Source organism: Chaetodon auriga, chromosome 16 (assembly GCF_051107435.1).
Source record: "Chaetodon auriga isolate fChaAug3 chromosome 16, fChaAug3.hap1, whole genome shotgun sequence".
NCBI classification, from domain to species: domain Eukaryota; kingdom Metazoa; phylum Chordata; class Actinopteri; order Chaetodontiformes; family Chaetodontidae; genus Chaetodon; species Chaetodon auriga.
Window position 1 is genome coordinate 8,542,504 of NC_135089.1, and position 21,802 is coordinate 8,564,305.

Below are 21,802 nucleotides of genomic sequence, written 5' to 3' on the forward strand. Positions count from 1 at the left end.
CTGTACCTGAATTTGTATTCATGTTCATGTTGGATGTTTCTCTTTTAACTGTGCATTCAGATCCAGCCGTTCTCTGTCCTCACAGCATGTTTTAATATTTATTATGGATTCATTTTTTTTCCAAAGGTTTGCTCCAAATATGAATTTCCCTTTTTGCTTTCTTTCCAGTAATTAAACTGAATAAACTTTGATGTCATTGATCTTAGCGTGAGGTTTACCGGGTATCATTTTTCAGTCAGTTACCTTATTTCTGCCTTTTTCTCTCTTTCACTGGTATGAATACTCTTCCTGAGTTGTGTGTGTGGAGGTTGTGATGAGCCAATACTGTGCTGCTGTGCACACATATATTTGGGTTTCTTTAGTCTCCTCAGCTGTGTCATTAGATGGCCAGTGCTGTGTCATTATGGAGCATAGGCATGGGTGGAAGCAGCAGGAAAACAAGGTTCAGCACTCTCTCAAAGATCCTCCTCCGCATGTCCCCCTCTGTCTTTCTGTCCGTCTGTCTGTGTCTGTTTATCTGTCTGTATATTTGTCTGCTCTGTGTCTCTCTCTCTTTCTCTTTTTCACACTTCAGCTCTCAGAGTGTACATGCAAATGCAGAAATGCAAATTGTCTCCCCAGACTCAGGTTTGAAATGCTTTGCCATGCCCCCTTTCTTCATGTTCTCTTGGTTCCAGCTGTTAAAGCTGCTGTTTTCGCTTATTAAAGCCCATGAGATGATCTTACATGTTTGACTCGACATAATTAGTTTGATCAACGTGTATTTTTAATGAGGAGCAGAGTAGACAGAAAGACAGGGGGACCTCTTTGGGGTTATTCTCTCATGGTGAATCTTATACAATATAATAAAATGGCGGTTTCTTAATCCAGCGACGTGTTTTTTTTTATTTATTCCCAAATGTTCCAAAGCAGTTTTTCTCAACAGTTACCCCATCATTTATATTCCCTGTGCTTTTTTGGAGGTGGCCTGTGGGGGCTGGTGTGTGACTATTGCCCAGAGGTGCCATTGTGTTGTGCTTGTGGGTCTTTTGTTTTGACATAATGCCCTTTATGAGTTTTTAATGTGTTTTTCTCCCCCATCTTCCCCTTAGATTAAAGATCCCGACTTTCAATCTATCTCACACCTCAACTCTTTATTGGGCTATATTTCCACTTTATCTTTCGCCCTCTGTTGTACACTGAAGTGGAAAAGCTCTCGCTTAGAGAAACACATCAAGGGCAAAATGACCTCTGAAATTATCCTCTTCTCCTGAGTAGATATCACAGCTCCTTCTCACAGAGGTTAAAGAGGCTTTTAGGACTTTGATGAATGAAGAGATGCATGGATTGCTGGATTTAGGAACGCTTGTCAGTTTAAGTAAGACAATAACAAACACTCAATAAGATATTGGAGATTTCACAAAGCATAGAACAACACTGTCGTGGTCACACATGGATGTTCAGTGCCTAATGGATTCGGTTGTAAAAGAGAACATTAGCTTGAGCGAAAGCGAACATTAAAGCTTTTACCATTTTGGTTTGTTATGAGGATGATAACCTGAAACTTGCCACAGTGGAGCTTTTTAGAAGACATGAGCAATGATCTCATTAGAACCAGAAGCACTTAGCTGTGGGAAATGTACATGATAAGCATTTAAGTTGTTGTTGAATTTCCAACCGCATGTTTTCTTATCTAAAGGGAAAACATTATCCCCATCACTTCTGTCTGCCTTCATGTTTTAGCTGCCCACAACTTTTCCAGATCTTTGTTGAAAGGATGCAAAAATATCATCCAGCATGGAGGTCCGATTGTCTTTGAACATCATTCAAATGCAATCACTTAAATTTTGATTAGGACCCAGAAAGAAAATTGTAGTGAATTAGCACTTACATTAATTTAGCGTGCTAAATGCTTCCGTTGCTTGAATTCTGTTACTTTCCAACTCTGCTTTTTTATATGGATGAGTAATATTTACTTAAGGAACAGATGATAATGATTCTCTGCGCTTCCACCGTGGTATTGACTGTTTGATCGCTCTGTGCATGAAAGAACTCGTGCAGTCATATGGTCAATTAGCTCTGGACAACTGACACGCGCGCACCTGCAGACATATACACACAAAATCTTTCCTTACTTTCCCCACTGTCTGTGACTGCAAATACTGCAGGGCGTCCCATCTCTCCAGCAGTTTGTACAAAGTCGTTTTCTAATCAAAAGGTGCAATTACACACCCCTGGGCTTTCGCGAGCCTGCAGAGTTTTGCGTATCTGCGTGTTCCCCTGTTTGCCATCATGTGTGCAGTAGCCTTATTGTTAGCAGGCTGCTCAGGGCAAAGGGAGGCGTCAACAAGTTGCAGCGGGCTATCGGCTTTGATGGCTGAACACACTTCACAAGTACGTGTTTGCTCACATCTGCTCATGTGAGAGGGAGGGAAAAGACAACGAATCCCTTGTTGCCATAGCAACAAAGAGGAAAGTTACCCCCACCCCCAAATGTTGATGGGAAAGTGTAGCGTTGGTTCTGGTCTGTGTGTGTCTGAACATTTGGAGTGCTGCTATAGCGTCACTTTGGAACCCTGGGAAGACCCCAACCCCCCAGCCCCCCAACCCCAGCATCTCTTCCTCTTCCCGCAGACAGGAGAATAGATTGCAGTTGTTCTGCTTCCCTTTCATCTGTCTGTGTGTTGTGAGGAGACCACCAGCGAGCCGAACCTGGCATTTTTCATTCTCTACCTGAGTCATCCACTCTTCCCTCCATAGGATGAAAGGATTCTCCCCTGAGGTGGTCAGACAGGAAATACAGTCACCTTCAGTCCCGCTGGTTATGCGTCTGTCCACATGTAAGAGCTGTCTGAAGAATGTCTCTTTGTCATTTTCACCATGTCCCCCCATGAGCGTCCGTGTCAGATGTGAATGGTCTAATGATCCTAATGATCCTGTTGCAGGTGTGTATTTTAGGCCTGTGTGTGTACAGTAGGTGTGTGTTTGCGGTTCTGTCCCTCTAACAGGAGGGTGCCAGAATGGAAAGGGAGAAAGAGCAGTAATTATGGCCTCCCATGTTCAGCAGAAACATCAGAGGGAAGTAATTTGTTGCTTTATATTTAATCAGTGGAGATAACGAGACTGACTGCAGCTGTCTGGGCCTATGGGCAGGCGGACAAGCAGGAACACCATTTCCTCCAAAACCCATTAGTCCTTAATGCTGCCAGACACGGTGTCTTATTTCCATACTTTTCAGTGTTCAAATAATCATTATCACCCTTTTTATCTCCAGTTTGCTCAATTCATCCACCTTCATTCTTTTCCCTTTTATCTCCCAGCCCACCACTTCTTTCCTCTCTTCTGTCTCTTGACTTAACCCCACAAAAGAAGTATTTCTTCTCTTCAATCACCTAGTGCATCTCCTGCGTACTCTTCCTCTTTTTTTCTTGCACCCTCCTCATCTCTATATCTCTCTCTGTCTCTGCCCACCTCTCCATCCTTCTCTTAGGGTGCAGGTAGAGTTCTATGTGAATGAGAACACTTTCAAGGAGCGCCTCAAGCTGTTCTTCATCAAAAACCAAAGATCCAGTGAGTTGCCTTTGTTTGGGATCATGCTTTCTCTGTCTGTAATCATTTAGGTGAATTTTTCTGTTTTCTTACCACTTGAGTTGTTCTTGTTTTTTGAGTGAAGAGATGTGTTTCATTTTAGTGTGTGGTGTGGTTCCTTTCTTGCTTTTGCATTTCATCACCAGCTGTTCAATTTGTCCACTCTTTGTGACTGCTTTATATGTTGTGTAATAATTTTGATGATCTGTGGATTCATTTATAGAAATTTTAAACCCTTTATACTTATTTTCTCTTGCATGCATAGTCATAGTCTTGCTTGCAAGTCATGAAATACATATATTCATAAAACCTTAACTTAAGATAGATATTGGTCTATTTTATGCTTAATAAGAGGTCTGCACGTCTTTGATACAAATGCAATGTTTAAGTTTGCACTCATGCCATATATTTTAAAAACATCTGGTACAATCAACTCCAACAACAAACAAATGATTATAACAGTCAAGTCACCTCTGAAGTCTAATAGTAATCCACCGATGAGTAACATAGAAAGATGTTTTATCATCTCAAATTAGCCGTCAACGTGCTAATCTTCCATGTTTTCTCTGTTATAACTCCAGAAAGAGTTATAAGGAAACATGTGTCTAATATTCATTTTGTGTGGTATTGTTATATATTTATTACTGAACCTGGACAAGCCAATTGTTGTCAGCGAACCATTGCTGCACATAGACTGTTGAACTGTTTGGTAGTAGTGTTAAATGGCTCATAGGATGCTATTAGCTATTCTGTTTTTTGGTTTGTTTTTGTGTGTTTTCTAAAACCTTTGTGTTAAGTGCATAGAGCATTACACTACTTCAAAGAATCCTACAGAACTTGTTTCATTTATTTATATTTTAACATATGCATGAGGAATATTAAAAGCATTTTAACCATATTGAAAGTTAAATAAAATGTGTCTTTATAAATTCAGCTCCTGATATTTATACTTGACTGCCTTCTTTTTGCATTGCAGGTCTGCGAGTGCGAATGTTTAACTTTGCTCTGAAAGTGCTAAGCTGCCTCCTCTACATTGTCAGAGTTCTACTGGACAACCCGCAAGAGGGACGACAGGACTGGTGAGAGAAATAGGGATAACAGGTGCCTAATGACGTGAAACAGAGTGCGGGTGCCTGATAACAGGAGCAAGTGCATCAGATCAATAGATAAGAGTGTGTGTATAGAGTATGGATGGTGGGGGAAGAGAGGGGGTGGAGATGCATTCAGGGTAGTAATTTGGACTGAGCTGAGTTCAGTTTTGGTAACAGAAGCTTGACAAGAGGTTACTTTCGTTGCTGATTTTTTTTTTTTTTTTTTTTTTAATTGCCCTGTAGCGTGAGCGGAGTGAACTGCACCAAACAAAACACATCGTCCCGCCCTTTGAGTGAGTTTGATTGGTAAGTGTCTAATGAGGAGCGCAGGCAAGGACTATGAAACCACACACCCTGGAGGACTGGCATCCCCAACTCCGGCCCGCTGGTCGGAAATATTGTATAACGCAATCAATGCAACTTCACGTAACTGATGCAATTCACAATGCTGATATTGAGCATTACACATCCACATTCATTTGTCACAATCCAACTGAATGGATTACCTGTCAACATAATATGTATGTAGTGCCTGTGTAGCCTAATCAATGGCGATCTAGTGGAGATAAAGCATGTAATCTACAATAGCAGAGAGAGAGTGTACATGGACCTGAGGCTAAGCCATGTCTCCTGCTCAGGGACCGATTGATCTAATTGGTGGCTGGTGACACTGGCTAAGCTCTGGCTCCACATGAATAAGGAGCCTGACAGAGTGAGCTCAGGAAAGGGATGGGCCGCCTCCTGCTCCAGGCAGCAGACTCGTAGGAGCAAATCAGAGCGCAGGCAGGCAAACAGCCATGATAAGCCCCAGGGTGTCTTTGGCAAAAATAAAAAAAATAAATAAATAAAGACGAGCCTTTCTCTCACAATAAAGCTGTAAATTTCCATTTGACTGTGTGAATATTACTTTTCTCCTACAGTATGAGCACACTGGCAGCTGTGCACTGCACTGTTGTTTACTTGTAAAGAGAATAATTCAGTTTTGACATGAGCTGTGTTCGTGGTCCCTGTTGAGCATCATTGTGTTCAGCAGATAAGATTTGTGGATTTTGTCCATATTTAGTGGTCTCTGTAATTCTTATCCCTTTTTGACACGTCTCTCTGCTCTATTCTTTCCTTTTCTTCCACACTGTAGGAAACTGATCATCTGGGTGGATAGACCTCTACCGCTGTGGGCACTGCAGGTCAGATAGATCAGTACACTCCTGTGTAAACAAGGCCTCAGTCTGTTTACACACATATCTGCACATTAGGTTTATCAGCATTTCACTCGCACCACATGATTTCAGGGCTTAGATACAGGAAATCACAACAATTTACCTGACATGAGTATTTACACTTACAGCATGATTAAACATATATATACACAATCAGACACCAGACCGTCCCTTGCTTCACTTAAACCTGTTGCCTCTGAAGCTCAATCATCAGCACGCCTACTGATTCCACCCACGCTCTTCTCTTCCATCTCTGCGATTCCTAATTTCTCTCTGCCACGGTCTCTCTCTGACTATCTTCACTCCTCTCTGTGTCTGCATCTCTCAATTTCTCTATAACTCTCTCTCTCTTTGCAGGTGCTTGTGGCTTTCATCAGCTTTTCAGAAAGTATGTTGCTTGTGTATCTCAGCTACAAGGTGAGTTACTCGTGGCCCCCAATGGCCACTCAGAAGCCTTTTGTGATGTCTGTGGCAATGATGTTTACATGTGTGCCGTGCGTGTGTGGGCGTGCATTCATGCAATATGCTTGAGGGTAGTGTTTGTCCACTTTGCACTCCGCTGTGTATTCACCTTACTAAACTGAAGTTTCCCTTTCTCCCCTGATGCCGCTCCTTTGCTCTTGCATTTGGAAAGCACCTCAGCAGGCCTTGAAGCTTCCTCAGCACTGTCCAGTTATTGACGCATCACAAAGACTTTAGGGGAGGCCCCTGTGTTGCTGTCGTGGGGGGCTAAACCATCAACGGGTTGCTCTGCCTTTCATGTACTTGACACTATAAGCCTATAAAGGGCTCCCTCTGCAGATTACTCTGGATGCTAGAGGCCTTAGCATTTAGAGCTGACTGATTCCTGTGGACATACCCTGTGCCTGTCCACCTACACTAGTCAGATTCAGGTCAGCCATATGTAGGTGGCAAGACACATAAAAACAGCCATGGCTGACATCTTAATTGAATGGCAAGTGATGCTGCTTTATCTCTCAGAGGGAACAAGGCAGTTTTATAACCCTTACACATCCAGATCTATTCTATGGTGCACAAGCCAGTCGATTTGTCGCCTTCCACTCTCTGCAATCAGGCCTGTTATGTGGTAATCCCTTAAGGGCACAGTGACAATGGAGATTCCTGACCCCTGTGTGTGGTTTCTGTTTCCAGGGTAACGTTTGGGAACAAGTATTACGTGTTCCCTTCATTTTGGAGATGATCAGCGCTGTTCCCTTCATGATCACTGTGAGTGGAAGGATATGCATTACTGAGCCGTCACAGCACTCAATCACCACAGTCCCATCTCTTGAACACGTCACATGTTTAATATAGTAGTAGAGAAAGGATATTACAACACGCTCATGCCCACGCGACGACCTTTCCTTGCGAGAACGTGTCACAAAAAGTACCGTGACAGACTGTCAAGCTGACCAAAGCTTTCTCTCCTTGACAGGTGATTTTGCCCTCCTTCAGAAACCTCTTCATCCCTGTATTTCTCAATTGCTGGCTGGCCAAACACGCTTTGGAGAACATGATAGTGAGTGAAGGACTATCTCACCATCTACTTTTTCCATTACTTTCATCTCAACATCTCTGTTATCTTGCTGGCATGCACTTTAAACTTCCACCCTGGGCTTGTTATTGGAGCTTTTCACATTCCCTGCCTTCATCTGTCCTTTGACATCCAGTTAACAAAGCTTGCTTCACATTTTTAATAAACTGTCTCCCACTCTGCTCCATATATTCTAGCACTTTGCCATTTTCATCTCCTTTTTTAGTGCATTTCTATATTTCATTCATTTTTTTAAATTGTCTTTTTCCTACTCCACATGTTACACTTTAACAATACAGCACAGGGCCATGGTCCTTTCCATACATACAGTCATACCTGTGTCCATCTCTCTGCAGAATGATCTTCATAGGGCGATCCAGCGGACGCATTCAGCCATGTTTAACCAGGTGGTGATTCTCATCAGCACGCTGGTCTGTCTCATGTTTACTTGGTGGGTACCCTCGCTGCTGACACTGAACTGAGAGGGGGGCAACGATGAAAAAAAAAAAGATTGAAAAGAGAGGTATTAAATGGAGGTTGGAGAGGAAGTGGAAGGTGTCACAGTCATGGACAGGGTAAGGAAAGGAGCAGAAAGAGGCTGAGATGGACAAGAGACATATAGCAATAGTGTGATACATGCAGAAGGAAATGAGATGGGAGAGTAAAAAGTGCAGCTCCCAGATCTAAGAGAGAGGAAAGACAGACAGCAGAAGGTAATTGTTAACTGTGAGAGGGAGATGGTGCTCTGAAATGACAACTGCCGATTGCTTCAGAGCGGTGGAGGATGTGTCAGCTCCCTGCATATCTGCTGTGAAAGCCTGGGCTAACCCAGAAGATCCTACACACAATTTTAGGGATTACATTTACCTGTTGAACACAACAATAGGTGCAACATGCACCTATTTGCACTGTATCTATATGTATGCAAAGGAGTGAAAGACAGCTCTCTGTGTAAAGTGGCCCCCATAGGCACCAAAACTTCACCCAGCATATGAAGCCTCTGAGGGATGCTCACTTACTTTCTCCATCTTTCCCACCGTTCCGACCTCCATCAGTATCTGCGGTATCCAGCACCTCGAACGAGCGGGCAACAACCTGACCCTGTTCGACTCGCTCTACTTCTGCGTGGTCACCTTCTCCACGGTGGGATTTGGAGATGTCACCCCCCAAATCTGGCCCTCGCAGCTGCTGGTGGTCATCATGATCTTTGTGGCGCTCATTGTGCTTCCCATCCAGGTGAGAAACAACAGTGAAAACCTCTAATGCACTCACAGACACTAGATTAAACAAGAAATGTGATTAGTAATAAAGTCTGAATGTAACAAACAACCAAAATACCACCATGTAACAGAAAGCTTTAAGAGCGAGTTTTGAGAAGTGATCCAAAAACCTTCATTGATTTGATGGAGTCTGGGAGCTCTGAAGGCAAAAACCCATCTCTCCTGTGTCATATTTTATTTTCAATTTAGCTTTTGGAGCCGCCAACAGGGCTCTGCCAGACTGTCTTCCACTTTATATAGAGGTAGAAAAATCTCAGATATACGTAGCACAGACGTGCTTTTAAAGTGATGAGACGAATCTTAAAATCATTCCCAGAATTGATTCATGGGGTAGCTTTGCAATCTGCAAAAGCAATTTTGTTTTCTTTGTTAAGCTCATTTACAGTTAAGTTGTATCTCCCAAGATTAATAATTCTTGTATCCCCCCTCCTGCACAATAATGTGATGAATGACTCATTGCATCCTACGTACATTTACAACACTATTTTTATTCAGAGAACATCGAGAGTGTCTTCTTTACTCACTCAATTCCCCAAATCCCTCTCCTGTCATTTAACCGCTCTACAGAGGGAACTTCAAGAACCATTTACACACACACACACACACACACAAACACACACACACACACACACACTGTTTGCACAAGGACTAATAAAAACACCCTGACAAAGCATCAGTTGCATTGGACCCTCATGGTTGTTCCTCATTTTCGTGGAAACCTTTTATTCCTGAGGTAGCTTGCATTCTTATGTGTCTCCCAAAAGATAAGTGCCGACAGGAGGAATTTCCTCTGTGTGTGTGCTGAAGATGCTGTAAGAGGAGCGCCTCACACAATACTGCTAAACAATTCACAAATGATTTGGTTTATTGACGTTCTTTTTTTTGTTGTAAACTGGATTTCTTTTTGTGATGCTGCTGCTCATCTTTGGGACCTTTTCTGGTTTTTAATCACATCACATAAGCCGTAGGTGTAAGGCTACATCCTACACACGTCTGATCAACTGGCTCCCACTGTTTTGTTTTTGTGGCCGGGTGGTAGCAAATATCTTCATGAAAACAAAAGACACGAGCACGAAGATGCTTTCGCTGATCTTACACGAGCCGACTCATGAAGAAATGATCTGTGCATCACCAACATGGGTGCCATGTCATCCTGCGCGCTCCCTCTCCCCATCTTTCATCCATAAATACCCCTTGACATTTAGAAACTGGCCTCCCTTTGCCCCAACCCCCACCCTGTGTGTGTGTATGAGTGAGTGAGTGTGTCCGTCTGTCTGACTCTGAGTCCTGCCATGACCAGGCTCCATAAGGGGCCACAGAGAGCATCAGGATTCAGCTCCTGTCTCTGTCTTATTGCTGCTTCTATTGGTTTTCCTGTACCTGTCCACAACACACCACAGGACCTCTTGACAAGTCATTTTGTGTAATTTTGAGCCATAAAAGGATATTGATTTGAAAATAAATTTTAAAAAGACAACAATTTAGGTAATTTCTCTTGTCTGCAATTCAGTTTCACCAGTTTGGAGACTTGAAACAAATCACAATATTAAAATAGAGGCTTTCTTGTTACATCACAAATCTACCACAATCGGTGCCATCCAGAACTGGCTGTACACAAATGATGGCTGAGTAAAACATGATTGTCGCGTGGATGTGTGTGGCCTGATGATGTTCTCCAACATTAACGAGCTGATATTATCTCCACTCGATTAAATTTATCTGGGGAAAGATGATTACAGAGAAAAGCAGTAACACAAGTGAATTTGTCAACGTGGTTGTTGTTGAGAAACATTTTCAGCCATTCATTAGAACTGTTTTCCTTCTTACACAGGGTGAGAATAAAAGAGAAAAAAGAGCATAAAGAAAACGTATATATATTCTACACTGAGCGTTAATGACATTGACAGGTGTACGGAGGGCTTGCACAGAGTGAATGGTAAGTAGCCTCTGCCACTAACTGAAGCTGTAACTATAGCTACAGGAGAGTCGACAAAGACTGGAAGGGGGGGAAATCGGTGGCCTGGCTCTGTCCAAAGGTCCAATCCAAAAAGTGGGGCACTGTAACTCAAATAAAAACAGATTGCAATCATTGGCAAGTAAATTATCACCTTCAGTTTTTTTGCAGTGATGCAACTTTTGTGGAATTGGCTTTGTAAAATTGTTGCTTTTACACCTCAGTTTTTGCTGAAATTAATCAAAATATATGTGATGTGCCAATGAATTAGCCTTATTGGTGCCAGCCAGTGGACAGATTCTTTTTTCTTTTTTCTTTTTTTTTTTAGTTTATTTTTTGGACAGAACCAGGCTAGCTAGCTGTTTCCCTGTCTCCATTATTTGGTCTAAGAGAAGCTAACTGGATATAGCTTCATACCTACTATACAGACATGAGAGTCCATATCTGCCTTTTGGCACTGAAACATTTTCTGAGCTCTCTCTGTCGCAGGAGGACGTCGCAGTCTAGCTCAGGCCTACTGTTATTTCCGTAACCTACCTCCCCCTATTAATCTCTGCTATCATGTTCCATTCAACCATCACCCCGTACCAACTCTCCGCTTTCCTTGATTCCCCCAAACACTCTCTCTAATCAAACAGAAACACTGTACAGTACAAGGCATTGCTTTCATATACCACCTGGCACCTCCCTCTATTCCAGCTAACTAAATCCACTTTCCATCTGTTGAGTGTGATCTGTGTTGTCCTGAATGCAGTTTGAGCAGCTGGCCTTTCTGTGGATGGAGCGGCAGAAGTCCGGGGGGAACTACAGTCGCTACAGGGCGCAGACGGAGAAACACGTGGTGCTGTGTGTCAGCTGTCTCAAGATTGACCTCCTCATGGACTTCCTCAATGAGTTCTTTGCTCACCCCCGACTACAGGTCTCTCCAAGTGGTTTTAAGTAGGACAACAGAGTGTTGGGGAAGGGGTCTTGTTCTGTTTGCGTGTTCTCTGTAACCCTCTTGAGGAGCCAGAGCAGCTGAGCTTAAAGATACGGATTAATTAGTATGGATCAAGCTGCTGTCTTATTCATGTGTGTTTGCATCCATATGTTTACAGTATATCCCAATGATGAAGCCTTTCAGATGAGTGGTGCAACCTCTTCAGTGTTACACCAAACATTTAGGACCCTTTGACTTAAATATTATGTTGCTGATATTAAATTCTTTGTTAATGTGGTCTCTAAATGCTCTGTCATGTGGTCCTGGTCTTGTAAAAGAGTGTCACATGGACTCAGAAAGCTTGTTTACGAGACAGAGTTTCATGTTAGAGATTTTCTCACGTTAAAAATCAAGTCCACATGGTGCCCCAAACCCAAAGTTAGGATTACGGATTGAATGTAATCAGTGAAATATTTCATATATGCTCCTCTGCTGATAAACACATGATTGGCATGACCCCTCTTCAGCCACAATACCAATTGTTTGTGTCTGTTTTTGTGTACAGGACTACTATGTGGTGATCCTTTGCCCAGCAGAGATGGACGTCCAGGTTAGGAGGGTTCTTCATGTCCCTCTGTGGGCCCAGCGAGTCATCTACCTGCAGGGCTCTGCCCTCAAAGACCAAGACCTAATGAGAGCCAAGTGAGTCACTGTGGTCAGAAACATCAACAAAACAGGAGTCGACAACGACCTGATTTCATGGATGTATTTCGTTACATATGTACAGTACGTCTATCATCTGCCTCTACAAATCCATCAGAAAATAATTCTGCAAAAATCAAGGCCTGAATAAACCCAGAACAGAGCTGAGACACATTGAAATGAAACGCATGCATAAGCTGGAGCTCATAATTAATACCTAAATCACCTACAGCCTTGAAGTATCTGCTGTAATTACGGCTTGACTCATATTGCTTATTGTTTACCCCCTGGCTTCTGATATTACAGCCACGGCACCTTAGGCTGGCTTTGTCACAGGGAAAGAAAAGGACCAAAAGCCTGTATGTTTAATCTCCCTGTCTCCTCGCCTCCTACTATCTCATCCATAAACGGCGTGGGCTTGAAAGACACATTGGTTTGTTTGTTGTTCTATTGTCCTGCTTTTTTCTCTTTTGTCCTCTCCCTCAATAACATGACAACACCCTCTTTCCCGTGTCTCCTCTCCTCAATGCTTTGTCTCTCTCTCTCTCTCTCTCTCTCTCTCTCTCTCTCTCTCTCTCTCTCTCTCTCTCTCTCTCTCTCTCTCTCTCCTTTGGCCACTTGCTGTACTAACTGCCTGCAGGATGGACGATGCTGAGGCCTGCTTCATCCTCAGTAACCGGTTTGAAGTGGACCGCATTGCTGCCGTATGTTCCTCACTGCATCCCTGCATCGGAATGACTGCTGAGCATCCATATATAAGACTTAGTTGCCTGATAATATGTCTTTCAATTTTGTTTTTATGAAACCAACACAGGCACAAACACAGAGGCCCACATGCGTAAAACAAAAGAAATCAATGAACCGTATCGGTGTCATAGAGCAGTGCATACCATCAATAATCAGAATAATTGGGCAGCACAGACCTTCCTGTATTTGTCATGTTGTCACAGTTTACCTGTAATTTTGTGACTAAACTTAAAGCTGCTTGTTAGCCATGCTAACACGGTATGCTTCTACAGATGGCGATGTCAGTCAGTCCACCACTTTGATCCAGACTTCAGTGTCTCAACAGCTATAAGATGGACCACCATGAAGTTTAACACAGACATTCATAATCCACCTCTGTCTTTTGTTGATCCTCTGTTTCATCCAGCACCACCACAATTGTGTTTCGACAGCTATTGAATGGATTGCCATGAAATTTGGTACACGCATTCATCCCCCTTTCAGGATACACTGTAATCACATTGGTGATCCCTTAATTTTTCCTCTAGTGCCATCATCCACTCATAGTTTATTGCAAACTAGTAACATTCAGCTGTACTTAGCAAATGTTGGTATGTAAACACACTAAATTAAAATGGTAATTATGGTCAACATCATTGTATTAGCACTGTGGCCTCACAGAGCCTGGCTGTAAAGTCTTGTTTTTCCTTTGACTGTCTCAGGGCCAGTTTTACTCAGTTCAACCTTCATGTGTTTTATACGGTCTTGAATACTTTTCTGTAGAAGAATGTCAGAATTGCATTACTCTGAAATGTTGCAACGGCCCCTCAATTGCTCTGTGCAGTCAGAGGTTTAGGAGGATTATTTGAGAGGAGCTGCAATCTGATGTAGCTAATGATGGGCTTCTACTGCACTTTCTCTCTCTGTCGCATTTTCCCTCTCTCTCTATCTTGTTTTCACTCCATCCATCTCACTCCTCTCCGTCTCCAATTTCCTCAGGATCATCAGACCATCCTCCGAGCCTGGGCAGTGAAAGACTTCGCTCCAAATTGCCCCCTCTACGTCCAGATTCTCAAGCCAGAGAACAAGTTCCACGTCAAATTTGCAGGTGGGCAGGGAGTGTGAAATCAAATACACTGGCTGTGACTTTAGGTGTCAGCTAAAGGTGTGTGTCTCTGTTTTGTTTGGATGCAGCTACTGTTGTTTGATCACATCAGGATGCAGGAAATAATGGGAAGGCAGATCTAAAAAAAAATGCATTTCCCAGGCCCAATTTGGCAGGTGATTTGCTCAGTTTGTGACTGGAATTGTTTTGTCACCAGTCAGGATACATAGAAATGTAAAAGATGGCTTTTTAGGAAAGCATTTTTATTTGCTACTTCAGGGTTGCATTGCAGTGCCACAGGAAAATGAGCTTTCCTGTCTACACTTCATTTCCTGTGCAGTTCATCAGCTGTCGAGTCTCATTTTCTACCTGAGATTGTCTGCTTGATTTGTGAGCCTGAAAACTATCAGCGTGCCTGTGCAGCAGCTCTCCATCCTCCCAGCTCTGAAGAAGTGCTGGACAGATTGGCTTGGCTTGGCTGTAAGCCCTTTGAGGGTTTCTGTGAGTTTTTGCATTGCCTTTTGGAGAGCGTCCCTTCTTCTCCTGCTTAACAGAAGATGCCAGTCAATCATCTGTGAGTGAAAGAAGTAGGAACCAAACTCTCTCTCACCCTTTCCTCTCTCTCACACATCTCTCTGCCTACAGCTCTGGAGAACGTCAAACTCATTTCTAGCTTGCCGCCCTCATCCCAGCTGTCTCTATCAATGATTAATGTTTTGCTTTGCTACCTTCGCAAAGAAAATCCCCTCCTTTTGATGAGTTTTGCTGTTGTGCTAACTTGGCAGGCGTGCTCTCCTGCAGGCAATCCTCCTTTGCCCCTGCAGCGCTGTTTAAACACCTTTAAACACAGCCAGACAGAGGCCTTTGTTATTAGTGGGGAAGGAATTGTCAGGTAGAAAGAAAAATTCATGTTCATCCAAGATAACAACTGTGTTATCAGTGAGCTCTGTGGAGTCTGTGCTGGGAGTCGGAAGCTGTAACATGCACGTGAATTGCTTTGATGTGTTACCTTACACTGACATAGTGTTGGACATGTTCAAATATCTTCCTCGCTCATTTTAAAATGTGATGTTGTGTCTTTGAAATAGCCAATAGCCATGCCCATGTTGATGCAACAGCCGTTCAGTGTGGAATAAGAAATTGCCTGCTGGCCTATAGTGAAAAGTAAAATTCCCCTTTAAACACTCAAAACGCAAGTTTGAACAAAGCGAAGTTCATAATCAGATGACTATAATGTCCTGAAGTCACCATAGGTGGACTCAGAGAGCGAATAACTGCAGTCACATAGGCATTACTGTAAAGTACAGACGCCATGTTTTGACACCACTTGGAAAACACTCACTAAGTGCTAGTGTGGGAGGCATTAATGAGCAAGAGATACAAGATTTAATTTGATCCACAGGAATAGCTTAATAACAGCCTGGCGTATATTAGGAAGGATCTGTCGGCATGGTGCTGCAGCAGGGCAGGAAACCCTGAGGCGTTTGAATAACAAAACAGAATTGGGTGCAGAGTGTCGATTGATTATCTCCCTAGTTTATGCTTTGAACAATAATAGCCGGTCGCCCCCCTGAGCTCGGCTCATTGTAGCCGCACGGTGTTGATAGCAGCTGACTCATTCAAACAATAACGGCGTACTGATTTAATTAGCTCCACCGGTAGACCTGTGGTCAGGTTGTAATTGCACTCTTGCAATGGGTGCAAATAACCACATCTGCACGCACACACATATCTGCACACACAGGATTACTCCTTTAATGCCAGTCTGTGAGAGAAAACAACACGCAGTCTGGGTACATGGGAGATGGTACAAAAATCCAGATCGTCAGTGACAGAACGAGAAAAGAGAGTTAGCGTGTGTGTGTGCTCAGTGTGTCAAGGCTGGTAATTGGTTTCTCTCCTGGTCTGGGTCCAGGGACCTGAAGGATACAGAGCAGGATGGAGGGCTGTGGTGAACGGTAAGCAAAGAAGACGATGTGAAGTGAAGGGATCATAGTGCTGAAGAGAGGATTAAGAAGGACATTGGAAATTGTATATTGGATTAAAAGACACCAGTTTGGTGTGTGATGACTGTCTGTGCTTTGACAGTTAGGACTGTAAGAGACAGACAGCGAGAGGAATATGTGTGTAACAGGAGCTAATACTGTTGCTCCACAGATTCACCATCAGCGTGTTCGTCTTTTCCTGCGCAGGCTTTAGATGCCCATCGCTCAGTAAAAGCTTCCGCTTCAAAAGAAGTTCACAGGCTGAATAGCAAGAGGCTGCGTGTTTGTGTGTGAGCTGCATTATGATGCACTGTTCTCAGCCAAAAGAACATTGGTACTTCAGCAGAAGATCCACCATTGACAGTTTTAATTGTCATGTCTCACACCTGCTCAGCTTCAGGCACACACACAGACATGACTAATTTATTAAAGACTGCGCTTACATCTCAGCTGGCCTCCTGCTACCCGGACTGGCAGCTGATTGAGTCTGATAATTCATGTCAGGCTCTGATGTGTGTCACTTATTATTTCCTAATACAGAGCACATTGTGCTTTAAGGACCAAGCTCAACATTGTTGGTAAACAAGACAGCCCTAATATGCCTACGTGCTCATCACTGAAGATAATGCAGTCGAGAATTACACAGCGGGGGGGAAAGGACGCTCTCTGAGTCTGAATCATTGATTGATTTACTACAAACATTAATCACTCTATTGTTTTTTCCTTTCAAAGAGGAGGATGTGTGGCCACAGGTAGACGAGAGGACTGTGGATTAATAAGGCTGTCACTGTATCACTGGCTTATTGCTGGGTCTTCCCATCATCCCCAAAGACTGAGTGGTGGGCCACAGCGATGACATAAAATTGATCCCATGGGAGTAGACAAGGAATGTGTTGAAGCAGGGGAAAGAGGATGGTGGAGGATCTGTGACACTGCTGTCTGTTTGACTCATTTGTGTTAGACAAACATCACACCACAAGACATTTTCCTACAGAAAATAGACATTTTTGATAGTGTGTTTTTCTTGTGTCTTTTGGTGCTACGCAGCAGCCATTAAGAGCGAAATGTATAATGCATTGCGAGTGTTTGCCGGAGCCACAGAGAGTACAACAACTGTTTTTATTGAGAATATTTGTCAGTAGAAAGTAGTTCCATGAAAAACATTTTGGATCATACTGAGTAACCGGGATTTAGTTTCCAGAAAGATGTGTTGCTGCTTAGTTTTTTTAGACGTTGTTTTTCAGTTTTTTGAGATTGTGATGGCACATTTAGTCCATTAACTGATCGTCGATTAGCAGAAAATTAACCAACAACAGTTTTCGTAGTTGTATACAAAGGAAAAAAGCCAAACACTAGCTGGTTGTGGCTTCTCGCCTGTTTTATATCAGTATAGATTTAAATATTTTGGGGTTCTGGTATGTTTGGTTGAACAAAAGCAATTTGCAGACGATTGGAAATGTGATTGCATTTTTTTGCGTTTCACACTTTGTAAACCAAATCATTAATCACAAAATGACACATCAGTCTTTTTAGCGCCACAGATGAGATTTTATCCACAAGCATTAAAATTCAGAGAGTTATATCTCCAAACCTCAGCAGGTACAACTGCAAACAGCATGACTAAATATTGCTCGTGGTAAAGTGAGATAATTTGTGATTTTTATTTGATCTAGTTGAGCATACCCTTTAAAGGATTTAATTAAATTTGAACCCTGACCTCTTATGTCACTTACACCTGGATTAATGGGATGTAACATCAACCTTCTCTGCTCCTCACCCACACACACACACACACACACACACACACACACACACACACACACACACACACACACACACACACACAGACTCTGACCGAGGCCAGGGGAGTCTTTTCCAACAGCACATTTGTATTCACTGCAGTGTTCTTTGGTTCAGAGTTGAACGCTTTAGCACAACTGGAGTGTTTGTGCTTTGCCAAGGCATGTGTGCGCCTCAGTCACTTTGTAGCTCTTATTTCCTGCGTCTGCAGATCATGTGGTGTGTGAAGAAGAGTTTAAGTATGCCATGCTGGCTTTAAACTGCGTGTGCCCCGGTACCTCGACACTCATCACTCTTTTGATCCACTCCTCCAGAGGACAGTGAGTTCACTTGCTTTCTTTCTACCTGTCCCGCTTTCCATTTTATTTTTTAAATCTAAAACATTGAATATATTGTCTTTGTCTGTTTTTAATTGAGTATATGTCAAAGCAAATTATCACATAGTTTTATTTATGTTTTACACAGCGAGTTCTACAGTAGATGCAATGAATAAGTGGGCTGCTTCATGTCTTGTCACTGTCACTCACTCTTTGGGTTTTTTTTTTTTTTTCTCAGAACGGCACCCCAAGAGCCCTTCAAGCAACGTGTGGGAGCTTTTCAAGCCCTCAACAGGTAGGATGCATCAGATCTGTATTCACACCCAGGAATTCTGTGGCACATTTGTGCTCAGCGTTCACCCAAATCATCTGTCAGCGTCCTTACTTTGCATGCTGTGCTGTGAGTCTGTGTGGAGGTTTTGTAAAAGAATAAAAAAAAATAGCTTGCTATTTAGAAATTGTGCTTACAACATTCATTTATGATGATCATTATAGCTAACTTGCGATGCTGAAAATGGCAGTATGTTTTATGGGTTTGAAGTATCTGAATTCAAATACCCACAACAATACACAAATCTATACAAGAGAGGCAAAACCTTAAACATGAATGAGTCCTAGTTTTCTTTGGTGGTTCATTCACAACTTTATATTTTGTATTATGTTCAGAGGTTTTCAGTTTGTCACTCAACGAAGGAGTGAGCAGAACCAGAACGTTATCTGGGCAAATTGTTCAGTGCACAAGATTGCAGTTACTTAATTGCTTCTTTTCATCATTGTGATTAAATGTAAATAAAATTGTGCTGCTTTAATTATGATTTTTTGTTGTGGTGGTTAAAGAGTTGACAGTAGATGTCCTCCAAAAATAGTACTTTTTTTCCCCTACAATAGGGTATCAACACAAAAAACAAACCTGCTGTCAGTGCTAAAACAATAAGTCAATGTCAAATCAAAGACAAGAACAAGATTTATTTCATTAATGTTTGTATATAACAGACCAATTTTTCAATAACGGATAGGCAAGTGTGTGAAAATACAAAGAAGTGTGACTCAAATACTCTGTGACTTGTGTCTGATGTGTTCAATGTTCATGTGTTTCATAAGTATGCTCGTATATCTGGTGCCATTTGGATCATTGCCTGTGACAATGCTACTTGCACTTAGTTCCTGTAAACTGCAAATTTGCCATAACACTTGTTTATATAATGCAGTCTTTGTCGCAGGCCACCCACACTCACGCTGCCCCCACAACCTTGCTTTCTTTTATCACCTCTTTAGCCTTCGCGGTTGAAGCCATATCCCCCTGAGAAGAATGTTGTCCACTTAGCTGTGTGAATGTGTACATCTGGGACCTTGTTCAGACAGACTGGTTGTCCTTGTGTACGTCTGTGTGCTGATTGAAGTATTGATCAGCAGCTCTGACAGAGATGTAAGATGTCACCTCTGCAACCTTGAGTGGAAATCATCTGATGAAGCCCTGGTGCTGAGCTGGGTGCTTTGTGGCATGTGTTTTAAAGGTCAGTCTTTCCCCACATGGCCAATCAATCCTCTTCTCTGTCTCAGGGAGGGCGGTGCATGTTCAGCGGACCAATGGCACCGAACCTACCGGCGCTGCTCTGCCAATGAGGTGCATCACATCCGCCTGGAGGAAAGTAAATTCTTCGGGGAATACCAGGGCAAGAGTTTCACCTTTGCCTCCTTTCATGCTCACAAAAAGTAAGTCATAATGTGAAAAAGCCAAGAAATGAGAGCATGCGTCAACCTGCACAGTTCAGAGCTGACCTCGTCCCTGCGGCTGCAGGTATGGAGTATGTCTGATCGGAGTGCGCAGATTGGACACCACCAACATCCTGCTGAACCCTGGTCCCTGCCACATCATGGGGGCCTCTGACACATGCTTTTACATCAACATCTCCAAAGAGGAGAACTCAGCTTTTGTCAGGGGCCAGAGGGAGCCATCATGGGGCGGCACAGGAGGAAATGCCAGGGGAGTGCACCAAACCATATACCATGGACTCACCCGCCTGCCAGTCCACAGTATCATCGCTAGCATGGGTCAGTCAGATGGGCACGGCACAGAGACTTTGTAACATTTACACACTGACCTTCTGTTCGCAGTTTCTATGGTCAAACATGCAAACCTGTCATTAAACTGTCTTAGACAGCAGCACAGTCACAGCAGTCAGCATTATGCACTGCTCACATTTGAAACCTATCTGGGTGATTAAAAATATTCATAGCTTTTCCAGTTGTCATGTATCTGATTACAAGTCACACTTGATAAGAGCAACTGCCAAATGAACTGAAATGTCAGATATTGTGATTTTACAAACGCACCATCTGGTGGACAACAATGAAACTGTCCAGCTTCCAAAACTCACTGCAGTGTGCGCTATCAGGAATCTCTGCAAACACATGACATGTAGAGTTTGAACAATTTGATCTCTGCTTTGATAATCACTGTGGCTGCATGGGTATGTTTCAGGCACAGTGGCCATCGACCTGCAAGACTCCAGCGACAGCAGCCCAGAAGGCCAGGAGCAGGGGAGCGCTGGGCTGGGTAGCGGAAGAGGAAGCAGGAGCAGCTCCAGGACGGAGATGGGTGGCGCCAACACTTTGGCCCTGCCTGCCATGGGAGACTCAGCCGAGGAGAGGCGGCACAGCATCGCTCCCGTTCTGGAGCTGGTGGATGGTGTCAACAATCCCACCTTTGACCTGCTGGGAGACCAGTCAGAGGACGAGGGAGGGGAAGAGGGCAAGGAGGACAGTGACAAAGATGAGAGCGCCCATTGGTGGGGCCGACACTGCGAGTAAGCGATGGAAGATGCTGTTTGAATTTCCTTCATGGGTATGTTGAAGTGTGAACTGCTTCAGAGGTAATTGTTGGCTTGTGCTGCAGGTGGGTGAAGGGATATCCGCTGAACTCACCATACATTGGCAGCTCGCCCACGCTGTGTCACCTTCTTCAAGAAAAGATGCCTTTCTGCTGCCTGCGCATGGACAAGGTAAGGGATTTAAATGGCTTGCTATCTTTTATTTTTTACAAGTTCAAATTGCGTGTCACGCTCCATGGCCACTCTGCTTCTCTCCTAGGCTTGTCACCACACCCTTTTTGAGGATGCACGCTCGTATGGCTTCAAAAACAAATTGATCATCGTGTCTGCAGAGAGTGCTGGGAACGGTCTGTATAACTTCATTGTGCCTCTACGGGCCTACTACCGACCCAGGAAGGAGCTCAACCCCATCGTGCTGCTGCTGGAGAGCATGTAAGGACATATCTATGTCATTTGGTATAACACGGTGGCCATGCTTGTGAACACAGCTTCAAACTGAAATAGGTTACATGTTAGTGTTGCTGCGAAATTGTTGCTGTGAACAGCTAACCGACAAATCTAGGTTGCACATGGTGGTAAAATGGGTTCCTCCTTAAATAACCAGCAGAGGAGAAAAACGGAGCTATTTAAGGTCACCGTAAACATGATTTGTGAAATGCTGAATGCTTTCAGGACAGTGCGCTCCACAATCCTGTGTCATGTTCTGTGGCTGGTACACAAACGCAGTCAGGCCAAATGAGAGTGGAATCCAATAAAAAGGCAATAAATGTTGAG

At 43.3% G+C, this 21,802-nt stretch overlaps 1 protein-coding gene across 2 annotated transcripts in view; it reads left to right on the forward strand.

Annotated features, from left to right (window-relative positions):
- The window catches only part of kcnt2b (potassium sodium-activated channel subfamily T member 2b), a 42,378-nt gene that overhangs the window by 12,774 nt on the left and 7,802 nt on the right, over nucleotides 1-21,802 (forward strand). For both annotated transcript variants that reach the window (XM_076752156.1, XM_076752157.1), the window contains 20 exons: nucleotides 3,470-3,549; nucleotides 4,544-4,646; nucleotides 4,902-4,964; nucleotides 5,794-5,842; nucleotides 6,233-6,292; nucleotides 7,028-7,102; nucleotides 7,311-7,394; nucleotides 7,766-7,860; nucleotides 8,465-8,645; nucleotides 11,398-11,562; nucleotides 12,128-12,264; nucleotides 12,905-12,968; nucleotides 13,990-14,098; nucleotides 18,092-18,200; nucleotides 18,436-18,492; nucleotides 19,758-19,910; nucleotides 19,996-20,249; nucleotides 20,680-21,004; nucleotides 21,094-21,199; nucleotides 21,288-21,460. In XM_076752156.1, coding sequence (XP_076608271.1) covers nucleotides 3,470-3,549; nucleotides 4,544-4,646; nucleotides 4,902-4,964; nucleotides 5,794-5,842; nucleotides 6,233-6,292; nucleotides 7,028-7,102; nucleotides 7,311-7,394; nucleotides 7,766-7,860; nucleotides 8,465-8,645; nucleotides 11,398-11,562; nucleotides 12,128-12,264; nucleotides 12,905-12,968; nucleotides 13,990-14,098; nucleotides 18,092-18,200; nucleotides 18,436-18,492; nucleotides 19,758-19,910; nucleotides 19,996-20,249; nucleotides 20,680-21,004; nucleotides 21,094-21,199; nucleotides 21,288-21,460 — 2,442 coding nt within the window. The remainder of the gene's footprint in view (nucleotides 1-3,469; nucleotides 3,550-4,543; nucleotides 4,647-4,901; nucleotides 4,965-5,793; nucleotides 5,843-6,232; nucleotides 6,293-7,027; nucleotides 7,103-7,310; nucleotides 7,395-7,765; nucleotides 7,861-8,464; nucleotides 8,646-11,397; nucleotides 11,563-12,127; nucleotides 12,265-12,904; nucleotides 12,969-13,989; nucleotides 14,099-18,091; nucleotides 18,201-18,435; nucleotides 18,493-19,757; nucleotides 19,911-19,995; nucleotides 20,250-20,679; nucleotides 21,005-21,093; nucleotides 21,200-21,287; nucleotides 21,461-21,802) is intronic.